General features: G+C 37.7%; 1 protein-coding gene and 1 long non-coding RNA gene across 5 annotated transcripts in view; one reads left to right on the forward strand and one right to left on the reverse strand.

The window, feature by feature from the left end:
- The first annotated feature begins 4,432 nt into the window (after window positions 1-4,432).
- Window positions 4,433-8,630, forward strand: LOC136828096 (uncharacterized). The gene is made up of 2 exons (XR_010849912.1): window positions 4,433-7,398; window positions 7,432-8,630. It is a non-coding gene; the product is annotated as an uncharacterized lncRNA (long non-coding RNA).
- Window positions 8,119-26,635, reverse strand: part of LOC136828094 (glutamate [NMDA] receptor subunit 1-like) — a 66,944-nt gene continuing 48,427 nt past the window's right edge. For 2 of the 4 annotated variants that reach the window (XM_067085831.1, XM_067085830.1), the window contains exons 10-19: window positions 24,995-25,075; window positions 18,993-19,094; window positions 17,548-17,791; window positions 16,918-17,075; window positions 15,173-15,303; window positions 14,379-14,482; window positions 13,378-13,526; window positions 12,486-12,643; window positions 11,156-11,582; window positions 8,119-10,510 (exon numbers count right to left, since the gene is read on the reverse strand). In XM_067085831.1, the coding sequence (XP_066941932.1) occupies window positions 9,983-10,510; window positions 11,156-11,582; window positions 12,486-12,643; window positions 13,378-13,526; window positions 14,379-14,482; window positions 15,173-15,303; window positions 16,918-17,075; window positions 17,548-17,791; window positions 18,993-19,094; window positions 24,995-25,075 (2,082 nt within the window). In that variant the 3' untranslated portion in view covers window positions 8,119-9,982. The remainder of the gene's footprint in view (window positions 10,511-11,155; window positions 11,583-12,485; window positions 12,644-13,377; window positions 13,527-14,378; window positions 14,483-15,172; window positions 15,304-16,917; window positions 17,076-17,547; window positions 17,792-18,992; window positions 19,095-24,994; window positions 25,076-26,635) is intronic. The other 2 variants (XM_067085833.1, XM_067085832.1) reach the window with 1 other exon arrangement.

Raw genomic sequence — 26,635 nt, forward strand, 5'->3', positions numbered from 1 at the left:
CTGTTATTTCTCACCCTTGTTATACGTTTATTTTTCGTAGGATAATATCCACCTTCCTTCCTTCTTCCTGTTTTTTAAGCTGTTAATCAGCTCAGTGGTCTGGTAAAACTAAGGTACACTTAACTTTTTAAGGTATTCACCAGATAAGGCCTCTGAACTTAAAAGTATGTTGTTGGTCGTTGGGTCCTGGTCAATTCTTGGTGAGTAACCATGGAGATAGGCCATTTTTAAGATAGTATACAGAACAGCTGTGTGTGTGTGTGTGCGCGCGCGCGCGCTTTTCGGTGTCTAGTTGTTACAGCATTTGGTTTATTAACCAGATGACCAGAGCTAAATACTGAGATAGGTCTAACCTCCATTCAGATCCGCTGTGCCTCTATTATACCTTAACCTCGAGTATTTTTGTCCCTTTTCTAATGAGTAGTTTCAGTCGAACTTATTACCGTATCATTGTGTATACAAAGAGCCATGCTGCGTCAGTTTCCAGATTTTTTTTTGCGGGGAGAGTGTCCGTTTCAGGTGCTTATTGAGTTTCCTATTAGCACCTATCAGTTCTTTATTGATCCATATTCCTTTATAAAGTTTACTGGTATTATTATGGACTAGCGTATATTTGTTCCTTTGTTCTCGGTATTGAACGTTTGGTAAGAGTATGTTTTGTGACCTCCGGTCAAGTGTGTTTGCCAAGGTTTTCTTCTGCAATTTTTATTCTGAAAATGATCTCCTGTTCAAGCCATTGATTAATGTTAGTGGCTTATTTATATATGTATACACACACACACACACACACACACACACACATATATATATATATATATATATATATATATATATATATATATATATATATATATATATATATTATATGCAGTATACAATTGTTTATATATTCACGCCAAGTACTCGTATGTATAGGCAAACCAGACCCATACAATTACATTTTTAATGATCTATTACATAAGCGTACCTGCTTTTCATGTGTGCATAAATGCAGGCATATATCTATATGCTCAGTGCATTTGCTTCTGCATGCAGATATATGTATATCTAACTAAGTGAGCGCGACTTTAGCTCTAGGAACGGGTAGTTATGATGAACAGCTTTGCAAATGCGTCCAAGAATAAGTCTAGGTCACAATAGCTGGAGTTTGTTGTCCGTAGAGTGTTTTATATATCAAAGGTCTTCTGTTTATCCTCAATATCGTTATATACGGCTGAGAAGTCCACAGGTCATAATTTAGGACAAAATTACCAAAGAATTAGGAATGAAAGTTAAGGTATTCATATACTTGTTATTTCCGATGTTTAATACAAATTATATACAGGTGTTCTCTTTTAACAGATATTTCATTATTGATAGCCTATTAAAGAGGTAATTAGGAAGGCGAGTAGCCTCATATTAGTAATAAAAAAATTATATATCAACATCCAGCGGGAAGCGTTGTTGAGACCCCGCTCTCTCTCTCTCTCTCTCTCTCTCTTTCTCTCTTCTGGTTCTTCTCTTCTTCTTCTGACTGGTTTTGACTCTGAATACACAGCAGGCAAGGAGGTCTAGACTCTAGAGCTACCAAGTTGGTTTCTTGTTTGTTTTCACGAACACTTACTTCCCTGTTGTCACCTCGCTCGACACAACGAGATTCAAAAACAAAAACGAAAAAAAAGCATAGTCCGTGACTTCTCTTTTAACTCTTCTTCTTCTTCCTATTTTTTTTTCTGAGAGTGAAATGAACGGCGCCGATCGAGCCTGCTCCCTTGGAGTGTTCCTCTTGCTCTGAATCGTGAACATAACAGCAGGCTAATTCCACTGGCTTCTGACACTACCCAGTAAAACGACGAGAATAAAGTATATACTAATACACATCATTTGGTTATTAAATTTCTAACTATACATACAGTCTTTGGCGGGATACGACCATAACACGGCTGTGACATAAAATGATTTGGAAACAAATCTCGCTTGAAAAGAAAAAAAATATCTCCTGGATGTAAAACATGGAAGCAAAAAGGAAGTTTTTTTTTTTAAATAAACATACATCACTCTAACGAAGACCGTAAACTGACACGTTATGCAAAAAGAAAAAAAAGTTTTCCTTATTCGTCTCTTCTTTATTGTGTACAAATAACTTCGGAACTGGAGAAAAACTTTTGCATTTTTGGGTTGACTTACAATTCTAATCTTTTTTTTTTTTTTTTACTTTTCCTTTCTTTTGCAAAGCCAACGAAGAAAAAGCAAAACGGACGTTATCACACTACTTCGTAATTATCACACTATGTACAGATTTATTTCTTCTTTCTCTCTAATGTCAGTGAGATATCTGGATGGACGTTTGAGCTTTTGCGTGAACCATGTGTCGTGAAATCTTTGAATTTTTTTTTTTTTCCGAACGGATCAGACTTCTTCCTAAAGAGATCTACATAAATTTTTTGAGCTTCTACTGGTGGCATGATGATTAATAGTCGTTTCTCTATATAAGAAATGGTCTTGCTTTCGTCTTGCAATTGGGTTAGGACTACTCAGGACTGGGACCACTGATCTTGGTAACCAGATGATAAAGAAGGGGAGGCTTTGCAATCTGTTTATGTTTTCTTCGTTTTCAAGCATATATCTTTAATCCTGTGTCTTCGCGGAAATTCATTTTCGAGAACTTTGTATGGAGACGAAGTCAGCCATCTTGAAAAGATAATTTCTCTTGTTTTCCTTGCGTCAGAACAATGGACTTCATTATACATAAGAAACGCTGATAGTCTGTGCCTTCGAAAAAAGAGATTTTCATTTATCTCCTGTGGCTTAGAAAACTGTACTTTCTTACTGGACAAGCGACTGAAATTCTTCACTTGAGGAGATCGTAGGACTTCTTTCAAGAACAATTGGTCTTCAGGGAACTGTGAGCCTGCTCAAAGATAATCACGCAATAATGTAAAAACCTCCTTTAATCTGAATATGGAAAAAGCTAGCCTGGAACCCTTTCCTTCCTTGCCCTGTTGTGTATCTGTATATGCAAGAATGAAAGCCTTTAATATCTCTTCATATACCCATGAATTACTAATATATATATATATATATATATATATATATATATATATATATATATATATATACATATATATATATATATATATATATATACGTGACTAAAATATGGTATTAAATTGTGTTTTTCCTCTGATAATTTCTGCCCTTTGTTTGTACAGATGAGGTTAGCTCTATAAGAACACGATGGCTGTGGCTGAGGCAGATGTTTTACATGTATCAACACCAATAATGAGCAAACACAGGTGTACCAGGTGCTTCATTTGAGACTGATTAACACCAGCAATGACCAAAAACACAGGCGTGACAGGTGTCTCTTTAATCGGTCGTCATGAAATCAGGTGACGCTGGTAAAGTACAATATGATTTGCAAAAGTTCACTTATCATTACATTATTCTAATCTACTTCCTGACCTTTTTATCTCTTCCCATGATTATCATCTGGTTTTAGATCAATGTCCTATCGAATCCATCTACGAAGATCATCCCTGTGTTAACTATTCTCTTTGATTAGTCTTCTCTATAAAAAAAAACGAAAATCAAATCAGCATCGTAACTAATCCCACTCTGTTTTTCTACCCGCTGCTGATCGCATTTCCACCAATTCACTTTTATTTATTTATTTGTTTCTCTTCTGTCTTCCTGTCGTACCAACTTGCATCCATTGCTTTTGTGTGCATTGAGAAAGAATAAATGGAAAAGATTTTCTTTAAAATAGAGGGAAAGATATAAAAAGAAGTTTTTTTTGAAAGAATCTACATCTATCGGTGTCGTATTTCGAAAGGAGCATTCTCGTTCTTCTCTTAAAAGGTATAAAGGAAGGGAATAATAATAATTGCTTATTTTGAGCTGTCTATCAAACAGAACCCTATACTATATACTTGATTTTTTTTTCCTTTCACTTAGGTATACAGCATATATGTATGTAAGGTTTATTTATACAGTCTATACATATTGTATTCAATGATGAAAAAATATCTGAAACCCGGATATAAGATACCCTTGCCCGTTTCACAGGTGCACTGGTTTGCACTACGAGTTTATTTGTTTATTTTTTTATTTTTACTTTAAAAAAAGGTATTTCTCTTCCGACTTCTTTTGAAAATGGTTCGTCGTAGCGCCGTCGGTAAGAAAACAGATAGATAGACAGATAGATAGACGGGAGCAATCTGTCAGTAGAATTGCACCGGCTCCCTTTGACAGGATCAGTATCATCAGTATTATTATATTATCATTAGCATTATCATCATTATTATTATTATCATTATTATCACTAGAACCGTACTATTAAAATTGACTAATTCCCTTTGCGGTAGAAAAATCCAAAATCTATATTATTAGTGAAATTGATTGCCAGTTTAAGAAATTGTATAATATATGCTGCTCATATTTCATCATCTCCTTTTTTTAATTATCTGTTTTAAACCTATTGTATATAACTACTTATATGAAGAACTCTCTCTCTCTCTTTTTTTTTATTTTCCTTTAACAAATGGCTATCGCTCAACATGGCTAAAGTCTTCATATCCAAATAAATAATCAGTCTTTAAACCTAAACGTTAACAGTCCAGTGAGTCACCCACAACCCTCACGTCGGCCGCAGCGATCGGCAGTGGTCGGTTAATTTACAGTGACAAGTGACCTAACGCCGATTGAAGTACGCGCTGTACACTGCGAAAACGCGACACAGATCCGAGCGACCATCTCGATTCACGGCGGTCCGCCGTAGCGTTGTGGTTGACGAATGTTTTTTTTTTTTTTTTATAGACGCCTGTCAACAACAGCATATGGAGAAGCCTAATATGTAGGTTATTGATGGACAGCCGTGTGGGTGTTTCTACGTAGAGTGAGTATCGGCGCCACTGACTGCAAGATGGAAATTTTTGGGGGAGGGAGTCAAGTGACAAAGGGAAGAGGAACTCAATCTGTAGCAAGAAAGGGGCAGAGCAAAGACTGCTTCCATCGACTTTTGGATTTTAAGAAAGGAAACTTTATTTCTTACTTTGGGTGGGATCCAGAGGGTCGAAGTGGTTTTGCAAATCAGCAGGGACGGCAGACACGCCTAGTGGAACACCCATACGCTGTTTCTACAGACCCGTGAAGAGACCCAGAACGGAGCTATGATTCAGGAGGAGTAAACAAATGATGACGCATGCTGACAATACTATGGTCACGAAACAACACGTAAATGTCGACCGGAGGGGTTCTGAAAACAGCACGGCGAGTCCCACAATTTACCGGAGACAGGGGACCTAAAAAACTCTCAGCTTTATTTCAACTGGAATGGTTAATACCTATTTGACATTAGCTGTATGGATGTATGTTTGATTATTGTTGCTGCAAACGTTTGCTTCGGCTTCATTAACCCAGTTAACTGGCACCTTCTCCCGACACTTTTCAAGCTGAAAGTTTGCCCTTGTACTCCGGATTTAGACTCGCAAGCTGTTTACGGGATTACCAAAGTCACTTCTCAGTAATCGTTACTCTCTAACTGTGAATCGTCCAAATGCAGGCAACAAGTCATTTCCAAAAAAAGACGATTATTTGATTTGATTAGCGTCCAGTAAAGAAATATATTCTGGTCATAACTTGACCTGGTTCAGGGGCGGCAACTCGGAACCCAAGTACAGGTGAACATAGGGCTTCAGACTTACGGCTGATTCGGGGATGTCAACTAATCAGCCCACAAAGCACGAAGTATTTGTTCGAGTACCAGTCAAGTTTTTGCCGATGGGTCGACTTTGCTGGTTGTTCGGACGATCAGAGAGCAACTTTCACATGTGAATGAAATGAAAGACAATACAAAATACGTCTTACATTGTAACAAACCTGGCGTTATTTTACACAAATGAACATTATTTTCTGAATGAAACAACACCTCTTTTCTTCTATATTGCAAATTCTAAGCCGTCAGTTTTTAAATAATAAACCGAGAAGAAGAAATAAAAGAAAACTTGAGGCTTCTGGCAGACACATCAAAGAAATCGAAGATTCTTGTTTAGAAAGAACTGATAATGAAGAAGCGAGATTGGAGAGAGTAAAAATGAATGCCGATGGTTAACTTGTACTTTGATCAATGGATCGTTCATGAGAATAAAGCTTTTTTATTTGTACAGACTTTCTCGTTATTCCACTGACTTGAGTTTGCTTGATTAATCGCATTGGCTCGTGTAATATTAGTTGATCCTTTATTTCGTGCAACGGATCTGAAATGAGGAACTCAATTTTCCCCTCGACATGCAGAGAAATTGCAAATAAGAAGTCGGAGTTCAAAGTAACTTCATTTTAATTCGTGGCAGTTTCGTTACCTTTGAATTAAGAGACTTGATAGGCAGTCGAATGCAGGAATTCATGAATGTTTAAGAAGCGAAGTTCAACTCATTGTGAAATATACGACAGGGTCTTTTTTTCTTATCAATTCGTACCCGTGTGCTCTTTCTAATACGCTGAGGTATACACTCCAGGTTATTTTCACATACCTCTGATGGGTCTGTCTTGCAATACTGTCAAGTCACTACCATAAAATGGGAGTTAATCAAGGAACGGAAACAGTTGAAGGACCCACTCAGCGACCTCCAAATACCGGAGTTGTCCAGCAACTCTCCAAAACATTCTGGAACGCAAGCACACAGCGTTAAAATTCCTGAAGGCTTCCAAGCAACGTCATTTAATATCCTTAGCATATTTCTCTGTCGTTAAGTTCGATGTTTTCAACTTCGTGGAGGCAATTTTGATCATGTAAACATTATAAAGGGCTTTTAAATATAATCAAACTCCAGGAAGGCTGACAGCGATGGAAACATTCTAACTGAACGTCAGTTAGTCAAGATATAAGGGATTTTGTTTTCAAGCTAATCAGTCATTTTGGCAGCTCGAAAGTCGCGTAAATCATCCGAAAGTTCTCATAGCAAATTGGCCCCAAGAGATTTCCAGGTGATTTTCACCAAAACAACCTCAATAATTATCTGTCCTTCTGAGGCTCATGAACGAAAACTCGGATGTCTTTCAAAGAGTGGCTATTCTGTAAGGTTTTTATGTCATGTCAATAAAGTATCTCTGTAAAATTGTGGCGATAAGGTGCATGACTTAGGATTTATTACTGAATCGTGCACTGAAAGACTGAACTCCAGCAATGACTTTGTAATAAGAGAGTGAGTGTAATTTTCTCCTTCTCTCAGCGTGATGCACTACCTCCACCAGCCACAGTAAGAGGTCAATGCAAAGAACCGCGTTTTACTCATTATATAAATCAGCCATTGCTTTGACATGAATGTGATGAATGAGAGACATTTCACAATAGGGAAATGATAGAAGTGATAAGATGTGTGTATGTGTGTTTTAAGAGATTTTCTGGATACCGAGTCAGCAGTGTCTAGCCAGAAAGGAAGAGGAACGGGACAGGTGAGGACATAACATTAGGACACCTTTGATTCTCCCTCCGATCGACTGTTGTCAAAATACACCTGTATAACAAGAGGGGCAAAATGGCAAATTGGCAACCATAATAAAGTAAAACCACAATCTTTGAAACGTATCATTACTAGCTGCGTAATCTGCACCGAAACAGACATTGATAATCACAAAATCTTATAAGTGAAAACGACTCTGACGTCATGAGTTGATTTCAGGGACTGGGGAAAATAACAGTGACACAACAGAGGACATGATCACGTGACATCATCACATGGGGAGGGGGAGGGGGGTGATGAAGGGTAATAAGCACCGCCATATAAAAACATCCAAAACTCTCAAAAAATTGCTACGAGTTTCTTCACCTGAAACTTCTTGAGCTGACGATTACAAATACGAGAACAAACAAAAGAACAACGACAATGATAACGCTTTGCCCGGTAACAAAACCTGGTTGGATTCAGTAGGATATTATGGCCTAACGCAAATATAGCTCCATTCTGGTTCCTTATAGCATACGCGCATGCGCACACACATACACACACATACACCCTTGCGCGCACATCTAAACACGTTTTACTAACACCACAAAACTGGTCATTCCAACCACGAATGAGCTGCTTCATAAGGCTATTCTCTTCTTCAGCTTCTTGTTATTTCTTCTGCTTCTTCTTCTTGTTTTTCACTAAATTCTCCTTGGGCAGCTTCACATCCTGTGGCAGAGAAAGATCCGTCGTTGTGGCACTTTTATGTGCTAATCCGCGCACTGCCAGTTGCTTGATTTATTTCATTTCTTTGTTGTGTTACAAAAATCCATATCTGGCGTATCTATTTTCTGTTGGTTTCTTTCATTTTTTTTTTTTAGTCTTGCTGTTCTTCTGCACTTTGACCTGTCAAATGCGCATGTGTATTTACATACATATGGTCAAATATATACATATGTACATACATACAGATATGTATGTATAAACACACTCACAAAGAGGCCAGTTGTAAAAGCATAACGGAAATTAGACTCATAGTCGAACTCAACAATCAAAAGACCTTCCACGACTTCGCTTCTGCTAAGTAACGTTATTGATTCTGCGAGTTACAAGTAATACAAACCAAAATGAGTGGTTTTTCACTGCATAACGTTTCATCTGTTTTTAATAAAAGTGGTTGGGATATTCATGTATTTTTTGTTTAAATATTCAGCCTCTTATAATACAAATGAGTTTGTTTACATTATTTTTTTTTTTTTACATTTACATAACCTTGGAACACGTTGGCACAGCACTTGTGGGCGAGACTCCCGCGGATTTTGGGGGAGAAACCCTGGCACCGTCTCACGGCCCAAACTGCGTCCATTGGTCACAACACACAACGTGAATAAGCGTATCATCAACAATGTAGATTCCAGACAGTTAATCGCCGCCACACATGGGCTAACAAAAAGGTGGTTGTGGTGGTGGTATAATGGTGGTGTTGGTTGTGGTGTCGGGGACGGGGAAGAGGAGGAGGAGGAGGAGGCGGAGGAAAATGAGACTACTGCTTTCCCCTCATCTGGATAAACAAATGAATAACAGATAACACCCAGCCTCCCCTGTCAGAATGCGAGAGAAACGACACTCGTCTTCTAGACTCAGTAGTCTTCACTTCACTGAAACTGCCGGATACCATAGACCTAACAACACAACACTTTTTCCTCTCCCTTTTTCTATCTTTCTTATGATATTTCTGCTCGGTGCTTTGATTTCGGCATCGAAGGTGAAGGAAATACAGCTGATGAATATCACTGGATGTTGCGCACGTCTAGATTTTCACCGAAATCTATAAGAAAATGTTTTATTTATTTTTTTATTCTATCTCGCCATTCTATCGTCGCGTTCATTACTCATCGTGATTTAACGAAAGAAAATATGAAAAAAGACGTCTGTCCTTCGTGGTGTTTCTTAGCATGTGTTAATAGTCCCATTTTGTCACTGTATTTTGTTAGGATTTAATTTTCTCCTCTCTCCAGTTCATTCCTCCTGTTTCCCTCCTCCTTCTAACACTTTCGAAACCTTTTTCCACTTTTCGGTGTCAAGTTTGTGTTTAGCGTCCCCGATTCAACTCAGAGTTCCGCTAACGAGGGTCATGAGAATAACATAAATGTCTTCGTATCCAACTAAATGGTTTCTGCAATACTGTAATAATAATAATAATGAGTAAGGGTAGTGAAGGTTTTGGAACCCACTGAGAACATTGCTACAAAGGTCCAGTGGTTTGTTTATACAGGTGTTGGTGACGAGTGAGAGAAGCGTATTTCATCGCCTGGCCCCCAGCCCTTGCAGATCTCCACACCCCGGTGCCGGTGGCACAGGGCGGTGTCTCTGTCAGCCGAAGGACACTGGGGGGCGGCTTTTGGCCCGGGGCATTGCCCAGTGGACGTAATGATGATGATGATGATGATGAGGGCATTGGTGAAGGGATCCCCGCCAGGGTAGTCACTTGCCCCTGAGGGCTTGGCTACCTCTGATACAGAGGCTTTTTAGAGCAGATGGCAGCGGCGAAGGCGGTCTCATACCACCAGATCAGGTGGATCCGGTCCGAACAGATTCTTGTAAGAAGCGTGTAAGCGCATGGTGTCCACACCAGCAGGTGGAGGTGGAGGGGGAGGCAGGCCCTCCTCAGGAGCCGTAATATGACGTTGCCGAATGTCATTGCCCCATCGAGGAGCTGGAGGAGCTGGGGGCACGTCTGGAGGAAGACCTGGTGGTGATGGTGGTGCCGGGGGAGCCGGAGGGGGTGGGGGTAGCATGCGCGGCAAGTCAGCGGTTGCGATGCTGGTGGCTCCAACTGAAGAAGCTCCGGCACCTAAACTGCCACCAGCTGTGCCTCCTCCCCCAGGTAAACCACCACCTACTAGGCCACTCGCCACCCCACCACCACCCACACCCACTGCTGCCGCAGCAGTTCCAACAGTAGCAGCACAAGAGGCAGTAGTTGCTTCGCCTTCTACATTAACACAAATCACGGAAGGTTCGTTTACACCGTTCGCTTTGAGTCTTCTCTGCATCATCATAGAGGCTCGAAGGGTCTTGCGTTTCTGGAACAGGAAAATTAAGTTGCTTTTAGACTCGCGATTTACACATAACTTGTCGAGTAAAAAAAAATGAAATTGCCACAAGTCCAACTTATATGACCTGCTTATATCAAAATTATGCCTTTCATGACAAGTAAACCAGTATCAGTTATCACAAATCCAATCCATATTATACTAAAATGAACTGGTAGTGCTGTAAGAAAAAAAAAAAATATCGGCCCATTAAAGTCTTGGTGTAAGTGCTCAAGGCATTTAGCACTACAAGGGGCATCAAACTTCCCCAATTATGGCCTATTGCAGTACATGCAAATTGAGAGCAAATTAGCAGCATCTTAGTCCTTAGTTATTTGTATGATTCCAGTTCCATTAAGGTAAGTTGCCTGCAGTTGTAGTTGAAAAATCTTTGTTGCTTTATGTTCTGATTTACTGATAATGGTATCACTAATCCCTCTGAAAAATTCTAGAACTGTTTCCTAAATCTTTCAACTGTCCCCCAGTACGTAGATTTAAAGAATTAATCTTACCCACCATTTTGAAAAATATGGAGGCAATCAAAGATACGACATGAGGCTCAACTGCAGACAAGTACACTGAATTAGTCCATTCCAAACTAGCATATACTAATAACTTTTAAAATCTGCAGCTAACCTCAATGGCTCCTCTCCACTTGTCAGCTGCGTGTCGTGCTATTTCAAGGCGCTTCTGTTTACGCAGCTGATGCTTCTTGTAGATGATTTCAATGATGATGAGGCCTATCCCACCTACAATACCTGCTGCTACTAATATGAACACGCCAGCCATGTTCTTCAGACCCAGGGTTGCAGGGGCCTTGTCTTCCGTATTACAGTCATCCTCCTGGTTTTGCAGAATCCACTTGTTGTCCAGCTCCTCCATGTAACCGCTCTCATGAAATTCTAAAATGGTTAGGGTAACCCTGTCCGCCCAAGGCGAGTTTTTCCTTAGGCCGATGCCATACCCAGAGCGACCAAAGAGCTCACCAGCAGTCACCAGTTCACAGTCTTTGGCTGCTTCATACTCCAGCCTCGAACTGTCCCATATGAAGGCTTTTAATTTCCTGTCACGGAGAAAGAAGTATCAAAGATTTTGAACTCAGAACCTATTAGTCATTGCTAGTCCAGATTTCAAAGCTGAAAAATTATATCAGCATTTAAATTAAAAGCACAATATTCTGCTTTTAAGCAGGTAAGGCAGCTGTTTCGTTGAAATACACATACAGACACATGAGTTTTTTGAATGTACATACAGTAGCACCTCAACTTAGCGGACTTCTGTACTTACCAGCTATCATATGATTATTTTTCTCTACGCTACCATTTTCGATGCGACACATTTTTAAATATTTATCTTATACTGAATGTTAAGCGTAAAGTACAGATTAGTTTAGGTTAGGAAAAATGTGAATTGCTGTTGGATATAAAATATCTGGAAAATATTAAAGCGCAGGCTAACATAGGGCAGTGGTTCTCAATCTTTTTTTAGTGATGGCATCCTAACTAATGTAATTATTACAATGGCATCCCTTCTCCACCATCCCACTATATTGCATAAATTAATATATATATATATATATATATATATATATATATATATATATATATATATATATATATATATATATGTGTGTGTGTGTGTATATAGCATATGTTAATATATTAGAGTAGACACTGATAATTATTATATGAAGACTTCTGCAAACTTTTATTTCTTTGCAAATGTCCATTGCGATGATCTAGCCAAGACAAAATTCATGACAATCTTGTGGCAACCCTAGGCGCAGTCTGTGGCACCCCAGGGTGCCACGGCACCCAGTTTAGGAATCGCTGATATAGGGTCTAGGTTACTTAACGTTCTCTCTTACTTATCAGAAAGGCCAGACCCCCAAAGTGTCTGTTAAAGTTGAGGTGCTGCTGTATTATAGCCCTGATGCTCCTTCCATAGGGACGTGTGTTGCGCTTACCCAGCCTTGAGGGCTTCTATGGCTGCCTCAGCTGTTGGATAGTTGTTCCCTTCCATGGTCCTGTACATATTGCTGAGCTCTACTTGACGCCGGAAGTACATATCGACGGATGACCCTCTGACGGTGGCGTACGTGAAGTTTTCCATCGGGTTCCGTAACTGAAGGGAAAACTTTGTTAGCAAGGGCATCCAGACAAAAAACGAAAAAAAAAAAAAAAATCCGCAGCTTTTATACTTTAGGTCATTTTACTTTTCAGTACGTTACTGTTTTTCGTAAATGAATTTTAGTTATCTGAAATGGCAAAATTGAATCTAGTAGAACTGAACTGAACTGTTTCCTTGTGAGCAAACAGACTATTTCAGCTCCAGTAAATAGACTGGTCTTGTGACAGGATTGAAATAAAACTAAAATTGTAGAGCTGAAAATTGTAGAACTGAACTGCTCCAGTAAATAGACTGGTTCATGTCTTATGATTCAGGATTGAAATAAAACTGAAAATTGTAGAGCTGAACTGCTCCAGTAAACAGACTAGTTCATGTCTTGTGATTCAGGATTGAAATAAAACTGAATCTTGTAGAACCAAACTGCTCCAGTAAATAGACTGGTTCATGTCTTATGATTCAGGATTGAAATAAAACTGAAAATTGTAGAGCTGAACTGCTCCAGTAAACAGACTAGTTCATGTCTTGTGATTCAGGATTGAAATAAAACTGAATCTTGTAGAACCAAACTGCTCCAGTAAATACACTGATTCGCGTCTTATGATTCAGAATTGAAATGAAGTGCTCAAGTAAAAGTTTCCGGGTGAGCCGACAACCCCCCCTTTGTCATCTGACCACCTCCCCAGCGGTTCTCAATAACACCAGCCCTCCTCAGGACGCTTCCTCCTTACCCTAGGATCGTTGATGCCCGTAAGTGAAGTCTGAGGACGGTCTAACACGAGGAAGGCAGCCAGGTTGGCAGTGTACGAGGCGACTATGATCATAGCGAAACCTGCCCATACCATGCCCAGCACTCGCGCGCTGAAGCTCCTTGGGGTACCTGGAGGGAAAAGGGTCAAATGGGAATAAAAAACGATTGTCTGGGAGGAAATACAGTGTCTGCATGCACGATATATATACGTATTTTCCATATCTTTCAAATTGCTTACATCCACAAAGATCTTACTGATTTTTCAGTTGGTTAGTATGCATAATCATGAGCTGTCTGAAAAAATGTATTGCAAAGTTTAATTTCCTCCTTTAAAATTAAGTTTCCATTTCTTGTATTTCTCTTATTCCGCGAGTAGGATATGTGAAAAAGAATTCCGACAATAGATACCCATACCATCCATGCATTATATAAATGCAAAAGCAACTAAAACTTGTATATATGTATGTTATATTACTCGCATGAACAAAACACAGCTGGTTAAGTAGTTGAACAACTCTTCGTCAGTGATAGAAGCCGCAGAAACTGGTAAAAAAAAATTCTGAAAATGTTTGTAAGAAGAGAAATTTGTATCCATATCTGCACGACCCTTCTAACTAAACGTTCACCCCGTAGGGAGGTAGTGCCCTCAGTACAACTCACGCGGTGCACTGTAGGCATTGCTCAAGGTTCTTTGTAGAGTCCCTTCGGCCCCTAGCTGCAACCCCTTTCATTCCTTTTACTGTACCTCCATTCTTATTCTCTTTCTTCCATCTTAATTTCCACCCTCTTCTAATTATTGTTTCATAGTGCAACCGCTAGGTTTTCCTCCTGTTATACCTTGAAAGCCTTTCGACTGTCAATTTCCCTTTCAGCGCTGAATGACCTCATAGGTCCCAGCACTTGGCCTTGGGCCAAAAAACTAAACTGTTCACCCCTGCATGTCTGACCTCCCATAATCCTCTCAATCAATGCGTTGCCTACCTTCACCAATACCACTGTTGAGCAGAACTCCCCAAGCAAACCATATAGCCGAGGAGAGATTCAGGGCGTCCTCTTCCGTGCCGTCTGTGTTGGCTAACTTGTACCTGAAGGAGAGGGTCGGTTTAATGTTAATTTCTCGGGGGTTTCTTCCAGATGCTTCGTTACTTGTAGGGAAGATTTGTGTCTCGATTTGGTTATTAATGATCTTTTGCTGTTGTATATGGGAAATGGCACTCAGCAAGAATGTCAGATTGTATATTTGGGGTAATCCTTTTATTATCTAAACGTGTCACGCATATATGTATGTATACATGGGTGTGTGCATAAAAATGCTATAATTTTAATAATTAATTTAGCACTTATGATTTTCTTTATATTGCAAACAATTGTATGGAATAAGCAGGAACGACAGGCCTACACTATATATATAATTTATATATATATATATATATATATATATATATATATATATATATATATATATATATATATGTATATATACATATATATATTATACAGTATGTAAATATATAAATATATACAGTATACATATATATATATATATATATATATATATATATATATATATATATATATATATATATATATACAGTATATACTGTCAAAGCTTTAGTATGACAGCAAGTATAACCCGATTTAAAGATATACCGCTTAATTCTATTTTCAGAATCTAACCCGTAATTACATATAAAAAATAATCTAATAGAAAAACAAACCAATTAAATCAAGAACTAAAAACAATAAAAAAAAAAAATATGCGTCAGAGGACCCACCTGCCGAAGGGACTGAACCTGTCGAGGAGGTACAGGACGAGGGCCACCACGTGCACGGACACCATCACCAGGATCCACAGGGTGTCTCGGAACGGTTGCAAGAACGACACTAGCGTCGAGTATCTCGGTTGCTGTGGGCGAGGGGAACACGCATGCGTTAACAGTCGGTGGGCGGAGACAAGTCGGAAGCAATGGGATGCAAACAGTTAAATGATGAGCAGTAAATGGGTGGATATATTTCAGTAAAAGTAAAAGATAAAGGAAAAGTAAATGGTGGATGTATTTCGGTAAAAGTCAAAGTTAAAGGAAAAGTAAATGGGTGGATATATTTCAGGAGTAGTTAAAGAAAGAAAAGTAAATGGGTGGATATATTTCTGTAAAAGTTAAGTTAAAGGAAAGTAAATGGGTGGATATATTTCGGTAAAAGTTGAAGTCGAAGAAAAAGTAAATGGGTGGATATATTTCAGTAAAAGTCAAAGTTAAAGAAAAAGTAAATGGGTGGATATATTTCAGTAAAATTCAAAGTTAAAGAACAAAGTAAATGGGCGGATATATTTCAGTAAAAGTCAAAGTTAAAGAAAAAGTAAATGGTTGGATATATTTCGGTAAAAGTAAAAGACAGAAAAAAGTAAATGGGTGGATATATTTCAGTAAAAGTCAAAGTTAAAGAATATGTAAATGGGTGGATATAATTCGGTAAAAGTTGAGTCAAAGAAAAAGTAAATGGGTGGATATATTTCGGTAAAAGTCAAAGTTAAAGAAAAAGTAAATGGGTGGAAATATTTCGGTAAAAGTTAAAGAAAAAGTAAATGGGCTGATATATTTCGGTAAAAGTAAAAGTTAAAGGAAAAGTAAATGGTGGATATATTTCGGTAAAAGTAAAAGGTAAAGAAAAAGTAAATGGGTGGATATATTTCGGTAAAAGTAAAAGATAAAGAAAAAGTAAATGGGTGTTTATATTCGGTAAAAGCAAAAGTTAAAGAAAAAGTAAATGGGTGGATATATTTCGGTAAAAGTCAAAGTTAAAATAAAAGTAAATGGGTGGATATACGAGTATTTCGGTAAAAGTTAAAGGAAATGTAAATGGGTGGATACATATCAGGAAAAGTAGAGGTGAAGTAAATGGGTGTATATATTGCAGTAAAAGGTAAAGAAAAAGTAAATGGGTGGATATATTTCGGTAAAAGTTAAGTTAAAGAAAAAGTAAATGGGTGGATATATTTCACTAAAAGTAGGGATGAAGTAAATGGGGGGATATATTGCAGTAAAGGTTAAGGATAAATTAAATTTGTGGATATGCTAGTGACCAAATAAATTTGAAGCAGAAAATATGTAAGCAAATACATTGAAATCTAATAGTGTAAACTGCTACATGAGTGGACTGACAAAAAATATTTAAAAAATGAATAGTTTCATTAACCGGCAGCTATTCAGAAAATCTTCGTGAACCTGGTGGCAATTTTTTGTCTTGAATCTACCATTTACACTGTTTTTTCAAGATGATAAATAATGCCTCAAGCCTGCAGCATGACTTGCCAGTCTTCTTTTCCAAGTTGACTGATGCCTTAAACCTGCAATTTGACATGCTAACCTTCTTTTCCATGATGGCGATTGATCCCTTAAACCTGCAGTTTGACCTACTGTTCTTTTCCAAAATGTGACTGACACCTGAAACTTTCAGTTGAATCTACTGTCCTTCTTCTCCTACATAGCAAAGACGTAAGCTTGCAGTTTATGCTACTAACCTTCTTTTCCAAGATGGTGATGCCTTGGTATTTGAAAGGTTTGGAGAATTCGATGACCTGCGCCCTCTCCGGGTTGATCGTCAAGGGAGCCACGATCATGTCGGCTCCATGGGTCTGATTCACCAGCTCTCCTATCAAGCCGGTCCATTCCTTTTTGCCTGGGGGAAAGAGAGGTCGTTGAGTGAAAGACAAACCAGACTGAGCTAAGAAACATTTGAGCTTGAATGTATAAAACACAAATTGACTAGATAAACTTTACTGACGGAGACTATACGTGGCATTAGTACTAACTGGTTGATGTTTAATTCTTGGCCATTTTTTTTTTAGACATACAATAATTGTTGTCTGTGACTTATTTAGATATTCTAGTAGTCCTTGCTAAGGGAAAACTGAACCTGTGATACACAGACCTGATGTTCTCGTCTTCGACTAAAAAAATCTAAATGCCTAAAAAAAAAAGCTATGCAACCACTGATTAAAAAAAAAAACGAATTTTTCTAGATCCTGTGATACACAGATCTGATGTTCTCGTCTTCGACTGAAAAAAAAAAAATCTAAATGCCTCAAAAAAGTTATTCAGCTACTGAAAAAAATTCTAATTTTCCTCGTGGTTCTTCTTCTTCTTCTTACCAGACGGCTTCATCTGCAGAGACCCAAACTCGCCGTCGGGGGAGAGCGCCAGCTCGAAGGTGAAGTTAATCCTATTGGCTAATTCATTGAGCATGTCTATACAGTATCCCGTACAGCAGTACAGATCTGAACTGTCCCCTGACGTGTTGTACCAAGGGCACAGGACGCGTCCTCCTCCCAGGCACTCGGCCTTGCTCTCGATTTTCTGAGTGTTTACGAAGGGCTTCTCCTCTATCGTCAGTACCTGCGGGATACGGGCACAGCATGATTTCAAAGGTCGCTGTCGCTGCAAGGTGCGTATGAATCTGTATTCTGGAAATTTAAGGATCCAGTGCAGTCTCGAAGTTACACAAATATGTACATTCTTACGTTTTACCTGGATAAATACATTCATGCGCTCTTATACTTACATACATATGTACACACACGTATACGTATATATATATATATATATATATATATATATATATATATATATATATATATACATATACATATGAGTGTAGTGACAAAAATAATTATAACTGAAATTAGCCATTAGATTAATTTCTATTGCAATAGTTCATTGACGCGCAGGCATCATTATCAGCTTGACTGCAACCATTTACAGTTAAGTTAGGAAATATAAGTTTTTATTATCGTTATTATTCTGGTAGCATGAAACGTCTATACAAAAATATACATAAACTCTGACCTCACTTTAGGATCAATGATTACTTTGTACATATAGCAGTGAGCTACTCCAAGTTTGAATGTCAAAGATTTTCAAGAATAACATTACTGAGTTACTGACATTATTATGGTTTCACCTCTTCCTTATATATCGTTCACCACTGCTCACCAACAGCACAGCATCGCTCTCTGATTCTCTCTGTCGAGAGACTTTGACCTTTGATCAAAGCTACTTTTCCTACAGCAGTATTGTTCTTAACTTGATGAAAGTGTCCAGAATTCTCGGTTATTAAAAATTTACATTCATTCTTTGAGCTGAAGGGACACTTTTGTAAAAAGTGCAAAAACTTCTTAGTACTTAACACTCACAGACAACATAAACTGATCTTGGAAACTGCTGGTGAATCAAGAAAACAACTCACTTATTATTTGATAATATATATTTCATAAAGAAGGCTAAGAAGGCTATTGATTCTACACGCAAGCTTAACCTTTGCCTTTAGTCTTTTCACAACGGAACCAAAGTCTCAGTAAGTCTTGGCGTACATTGATCAAAAGGCTTCTGAAAACGGCAGGTTCTAAACAGGTATGAAGCATGGCAACAGGGAAATTCTACCGTATATGGCTGATTAAGCTGTCTAGAAACTACAAAAATCAAGTTAAAAAAGAAGAAATGAATATGATTTATCATTCTATTTTAACAGTAAACTGAAACGAGATGATCATAATTTTTATCAGATTTTCCCAGAAGGACCCCTTCCTTCCTTCCTTACCTTTAATCTGGTGGGTATCATGTATCCTTGAGGCTTAACGGTGGTGTTACCCGGCCATACGATGGCGGTCTCGTCGATCCTGAGCGTCATGTCCTCCTCCGTCTGTTATTTAAAGGTCAAGGTGAAACGAAGGGTCATCATCATCATCATCAACAACCAATCGGATTAGTTCGGGGGTCAGGGTATGACAGAGGGACCCCCCAAACGAGGTGGGGCATCGTCACCAGCATCAAAATTATCATCATCATCGTCGTCATAAAAGATGATAAAGAAGAAGAAGAAGAAGAGTTTGAGGATAAACAAAAGAGCAGCGCATGCCGTGACGTCATTACAGGACCAGGTGAGCGGCCCACCTGTTGTGAAGTATCTTTCAAGAGCCCGTGAGCTGGGCATGGGGGTATATAGGGGCATGAAATAGAGTAGCAGCGAATACTAAGGTGCAGCAAAAGGATAAAAAACACTATTTTAATAAAGGGAGAAAAGTGACTACTACTTTAAGGGTGAATAATGATATCCATTATGCCAAAGACTACGGGCAGAGAAGCAATATTCCCTTTTATAAGTAATTCTTATGATTTATACGATTATTTTGTTAAGTGTTTTCATTGAAGGCTTAAACCTTTGCTTGGATTACCTTGACACTTTAAGGATCTGGTGTTTAAAAATCAGAGAGGTCTTAAAACGAAGTAGTTTCAGGTTACTCAGTGTCCTTTTTATTGCAGAAATATTATGTGAAATGAAAAACACAGTTCCTCGTTTTCTAGCAGAAGAGAATATGGTATCATAAAGAAGAAAGGCTGTTAATACTATATCCATCTTCAAAAGCTCCATCACTCACAGGATGGAAGAATTCGGAAAAGTCCAAACTTGACAAAAACCTTTTTATTGCCTAGAAAAAAAGCAATCAAAAGACCTCTAAAAAGAAATTAGCTAAGTAAAAATGTGTGGTGGAGGGATCATTTTTTACTGTCAGGCTCCAATCTGAAAGCAAAGTCAAATAAACTGTGAAAGGTGAAGAGTCTCATGCAAGGTTGAAGATGCTTGTGGATGAAAGAGATTGAGGTGGGTATATAATTCCATAGAGTTCTTTACTGACGAGATAATCAGGAAGAAAAAAAAACAGAATCCTTTACTTTTCAGTTTCTTGACAATAAAGCAAACCAGTTGATCTGTTTCATGCTCCCACTAGAAAAGTTTATACCATACTGTTATAGCCTAAATGCAAACGAGCTAGATTGCATTTTATGGTCCTGCAATTTTGCAGTTGTAGGGATTAAGTGATATTTATCAAAATGTGGTTTTAAGCAGAGAAGCAACAGAGGCATAGTGATTTCTTTTTTTTTGTATATATATATATATATATATATACTATATATATATATATATATATATATATATATATATATATATATATATACATATATATATATATATATTTGGAGGAGAAATGGAGTGTGAAATTATAAAGGAGTGAAGTAAATTTTCTATCTTTTTCAATTTAGTCTCTTATAATATTTATTATATATATATATATATATATATATATATATATATATATATATATATATGTGTGTTATTATATATATATATATGTGTGTATATATACATATATAATTAAATATTAATATATATTAATATATACACACATTTATATATAAATATATATGCATATATATAAATATATATATACATTTATATATAAATATATACATGTATACACATTTATATATATTCATATACATACATTTATATATATATAGGTATGTATATATGTATATATACATACTCGTAAGCGCAAATATATATGTATACGCATATATACGACCCCAGACATGATATTCATGTAACAGTTTTTGCAACGTGCATTCATACTTTACTGGATGGGATTCAAGAAGGTTAAAATTTTGCATTTAACATCGAAATATTAAAAAAATAAAGTATTTCCATTAATTTTTAAAAGTGTTCTAATTCTAACTATCAACCAGTTTAATATGAATATGCTTAAGATTACTGTATGATAATGAATGATTAATGACTTTTGATTCACGTAAAATCTGGCTTACTTGTATGCACACATATTCGTTTATATATATATATATATATATATATATATATATATCAAGTTTATATATATATATATATATATATATATATAGATATATAGATATATAGATATATATATATATATATATATATATATATATACATATATATATATTTATATATTTAAAATATATATATATTTAAATATATATATATATATATATATATATATATATATAGGACAAAAACATTTTAAGAACACTTTATTTATTAAAATTAATCAACTGAAATCATTGTGTTTTACTTTTGACCAACTAATTATTACCACCATTGAATTTATATTATCTTCAAATGTAAATTACTTTGTCATCAACTTTAGGTAAGAGTATTATAAGACAATATTATATTTCTCACAATTCCACATGGAAACAGAACATGAATCTTTATGTTAACTATTTATATCTTTCACACACGAATAAAGATATCATCAGCTATTTAAGAACTAATGCAAGAAGTAGCATCAAATATCAAGTAGCAAGTTCGAGTGGAAATTAAAAAAAAAATTAAAAAGTTGCATTCATAAATGAGGCAAAACTTCATGCAAAGCAGAAATGCCATAACCTGATGTGTAAATCTTGCAAGAGAATAAAATAAGCCATGAAGATTTCTCTAGGAGCAGAGTGATCAATTCTGCTTATTGTCACTATTATGTTATAGAGAGAGAGAGAGAGAGAGAGAGAGAGAGAGAGAGAGAGAGAGAGAGAGAGAGAGAGAGAGAGAGAGATTTTATCGTGATACAGGGAGTTTACATCACCATGTTAAGAGATGTGTTTTAAAGTTGTCATTCAAAAGACTGAGAGAAAGTAGAAGTGTTTTTGAAAGGAGTTGCATTTACAAAGTTTCCTTGAGTTATTTCAATATTTTTTTCTCTTTCTTTATAGACAGTTGCGTCCATCATGCACTGCTGAGTCATGCGGGGTTGTTTTGTTTCAAGGACAGACTAACATAACAGACTAAATTACAGTCAGGACCAATGAAAGAGAGATAAATCGAAATAAACAATAAAGAAAAAGGGGTGTGAGAAGTTTCTCCTTGTCGCACACTTACTGACTTATCCAAGGACTGAACAGAAGTCAAACAAAGAGTGAAACTAGAAGACTTCGGTGTTTCTTTGATGGGTCTGGTAATGGTTTTGAGCATAAGAATCTTCAAAGAAACGGTGAAACGGACCAACAAACAAACAAACAAACATAAAAGATAAAAGTTAAGAAAAAAGTCTGTGTGTGAAGCCGTTGCATCAACAAAGCAGGCAGTATCTGGGCAGCCATTTTCTCACTTGCCTACAGGTGGAACATGGCCTCAAGTATATACTATCAAAGAACTAGTTTAAATTCTGGTTCCTAGAAGTTCATTTACGATGGGTAACGGCTCTCAGATCTGATCTCGTTCGTCGGCTGCTTGAACCTACGAGCCAATCAGGGCGCAGAGTCCCCAAGGGCCAATCAGGGCGCAGAGTCCCCAAGGGCCAATCAGGGCGCAGAGTCCCCAAGGGCCAATCAGGGCGCAGAGTCCCCAAGGGCCAATCAGGGCGCAGAGTCCCCAAGAGCCAATCAGGGCGCGGAGTCCCCAAGTCCTAGCTAGAGTAGGCTTGCGATTGGTCGTTTCAAAGAAGGCTCTGGCGTCCAGTCAGTCAGTCGCTGCAGGCTGTGTCAGAATCGCTCTCTCCACATACACATGCAATCTTTTTTCATTTTCTGCACCCCGATTGGCTCATAGACATTCATATCAAGACAGCCAAGTCCTCGACCAGAAATGACTTCCTACCAAAGGGGGTTATTACACACCACAAATGACTTCCCACGAATTCATGCCCAAAAAATATATTTCGAAGGTACAGTGCCAAGTCATACGGCTCAGGTGCCAAAATGACTTTCAGTGTGACCGTGAGAGAGTAAGCAATCACAGTAGCTCTTAGCTCTTTTTCTGTAGAATTTCACGTACATCTTTAATTTAGGTCCAGGATTTCATTAAAAAAATAAGAAGGGGAATTAATTCTTTGTATTACAAAACAGTTGCTTCCCAAAGCTGGTTTATTTATCACATTTATTAAGATATAATCATTAAGAGGCATAGCGACTGATCAGTATTCTTCGAATAATATATTGAACAGTACATTGACATGATAACTACGGCAATGAATCATTTCTCTGTGATTTCCGAAAGTGGCCCCTCAGTTCGTGTAACCCAAGGAGAATCGGACCCGGAATCAGGATCATATTAAAATGACGTTGGGTATAAAAGCCAGACCACGGCAAAGGAGCAATGACTAATGGTGCCACCAGCGTTGCGTGGAAATCAATGCAAAGTAAATGTGGTAAAGGCAGATCATCTATCATCACAAGAGATGTTTCTGCGTTGAGTCAAGGCTGATGAAAACGTTTATTCCACGTTTCAACTGAATCATCTGAATAAGGGTTAGCTGCAAGTTAACCAACAAAGAAAGAATACAAGTCATGGTTGTGTGAGTTATTTAGAAATATCTCAAATTACTCCTTTTTCAGGGAAACCTTGCGTTAGTTTTGCAAGTTGTATAATGGGAGAGCCTTGAAATATCCTCGGTTCATTTGTTGAGGAGTAGTAAAAAAATTTCTATATTTATCAAAGAAATAGACATAAAGACATTTGCTCCAACCTATAATGTTGCCTCAGACGCTTATTTTACTTTAGGTTCAAAGTCTTTTATCTGCCAACAAAGCTCAGCTTGATTCAAAATCAGGCCATTAGTCCACCCACTGAACATACTTTGAGGCCTCGGAGGAAGAATTAGGAGATATGTTTTTAAATAAATCAAACTTTTTAAAAAATGACAGACCGAGGAACGGTGACTCTAACATGATCAATGTTAACATTGTGAGTTCTCAGTCGTCTGAATGACCTGCGCTTTCTGAACAAGAGTAGCCACTGTGAATGCTTACGGATCACGTCCAGTGCTGCCAAGCTGGATGTGTCACTTCTAGTGCAGCAGCGGCAGCAGCAGCAGTAGTAGTAGCAGCAGCGAGTATGGGGGATTCAAACGAGCAATTGGGTCGTTAGATAAATAAAAAAAAATATGAAAAAAATGTCCCTTTGCCTTGGGAGGTCGGGGGGATAGAGGGCAAGTTGGGAGAGGTGCCTGGCATTGCAATTTTTTTTAAATTTTTTCTGAAATTCTTTCGATACGTTTTGGAGGTTTGATTTTTTGCTCTCAGTTGGTATTCGTTGGTCAAAAAATACGTGATGTAAGTTTTTTTTTGTTGAAACATTGATAGATTGGGCTGAAGGCTGTCAAGATTAAAGCTGAAATACTTTGGCTTTAAGAAATGTCATTCTTGTTTACGCTGAAAGTTTTCATTTCTTCTAGAGAGCAGCATAATCAAATTTACGCTGAAACTCAACAAATTTCTTGAGGAATTCGTATCTCTGCTTCATTCCCAGATATCAAATAACAAAACTTGAAACAGATTTCAGAGATGGTTAACAGAAGCCATTCAAACAATTAAATTACATTTCTTTTTTTTTATATTCTGCACTTCTGATATCCTTCAAGACCCAGTCATGGTCAAGACAGATATGAAGAGAAACGCGATACGAAATCGCTTTTGTCAATCTAACTGATCTAAGGCACTTGCATTAATGGAAGATACACCACTCTTTCTTCTTTAGACACTAAATGGTCAAATTCAAACATTCATAAACATCAAACATATCTATTTCGCCGTCTGCGAATCCTGAATAAAATCATCAAATCAGGGATTTTTCTGAACAAGAAGCAACAAACCGTTTCAACACCCTTCGACCGTCCCACTCCCATCTTGCCCTTTCCCGGAAAACTGGGGATTGTTGGGGGAGGGGAGGCTGATTATTCTGTGGTGGGGAGGGGGCTTGGGGGAAACTGCATATGAGGTGTGGTCCTAATTTACCTGCGGCGACTGGGAGTCAGATTCACCACCAGAAGTCTTCATCCCCCCCGACTTGCCCCCCGACCTATGCCGTTCTGCCGGCTGCAGGAGAATAGGGGGGAGGAGTTAGCTTGGCCCTTGCCCTCCCCTAATGACCCCCTCCCTATCTAGATCCCCTAGTAAAGACACTATAAACTAATGGACGAGTCCACCAATCACTCTACGTTTCAGGTTTTGAGAAAAAGCAACTTAGGGTGTCAGGCACAAGAGACAGCGCTGTGATTGGTGGAAACGTGTCCCTGTTTCTTAACGGGTTTTTCTCCTTTCGACCAATCACACGTAAGTAAGACTTTCACACTCATAATAACCATTTAAATCACTGATCTTCTACTTCAGAGCAAAGGCCTAGATTGATTTTTTACACCTAGGCCGTCGTGGCTAAGCACTGAAATTTTATTTCCAGCCTTACAAAGCCGATTGTGTTCGACCTAACTTGTTTTCATTTGCGATGTCTGGAAGATAATATGTTGGTATAGTTTCTATAGGGACATATATTCGTATAGTTACAGTGGTTTCCTAAGGAAGAACCTGCTATTTTCAGTGATAATACTATTCCTAGTAATGTTTGTTATGAAGGCTTCAAGCAGCCATACCTTCCTATTACAGCTATAACTGGAAACAATGAATAAATGAGAGTTTTCCAGTGACACGACTAAGATAAGTTTTGCATTTAGATCTATAACTGAATGTCTACATGTCTTGCTTTTAAACTCTAGCTAATGAAAGCAGTAACAAATGATCTCTTGGTAAAAAATCTCTATGAAGACATAATCCCAACAGACGTAGATGAAATGCCAACCATTAATAAAAAACAATTTAATTTGGCTTTAGTTTTAATCTCCTAAGTAAGTAGCAAGTCAGCGTTGTGGAAGGTTATATTGCTGCTCTTCCACTGAATGCAAAGCCAGTTTTACACCCTTCATAGAAGCGTCTAAAACTCACACAAGTTCGTCAAACATCACATTTTCGACTGAATAAAACTGGAGTCTCATGGTGGTTTATCCTCATGCGTTACTTCCAAATAAAAAAGCAATGTGATTTCTCGATTCTGTCCAGCTGCTTTTAAATTTCTTTCCATTATTGCAATACTTGACAGTTCTGAATTCGTTTCCATTCTTGGAATACAACTGCGCTTTTTCATTCTCCCCTTGGAATTCAGAAACCGCTGACAGTTAGGCTAAGTTTCCGTAATGGCAACTTTAGTTTGAATCTTAAATATCCTGATATTTATCATTTACACTTCCCTTATGGCTCGGAGACTTGTTTGGGATAGCAGAGTGAATGTGCATACACTCATTGACTCATGATAGGATCAGTCTTACTACTACAGTAATTGTTGTATGGTAACCCTTTGCAACCATCCAGTACTTTATTATTATAAATAACTTTTGCCTGACCATTCAACCCTACCTGGCGATAACCTAACAATTCAGTGCTCTCTCTCTCTCTCTCTCTCTCTCTCTCTCTCTCACGCAAACACCCAAATACACACACACACATACACAGGCAACAAGGCTAAAATCCTAGGCAAAGATTTCTGAAATGAAAATAAAAATTCTGAATAGTGACCATGCTGTTTTTTTACCACATTGCACAACAGAA

This window comes from Macrobrachium rosenbergii, chromosome 42 (genome assembly GCF_040412425.1).
Source record: "Macrobrachium rosenbergii isolate ZJJX-2024 chromosome 42, ASM4041242v1, whole genome shotgun sequence".
NCBI lineage: Eukaryota > Metazoa > Arthropoda > Malacostraca > Decapoda > Palaemonidae > Macrobrachium > Macrobrachium rosenbergii.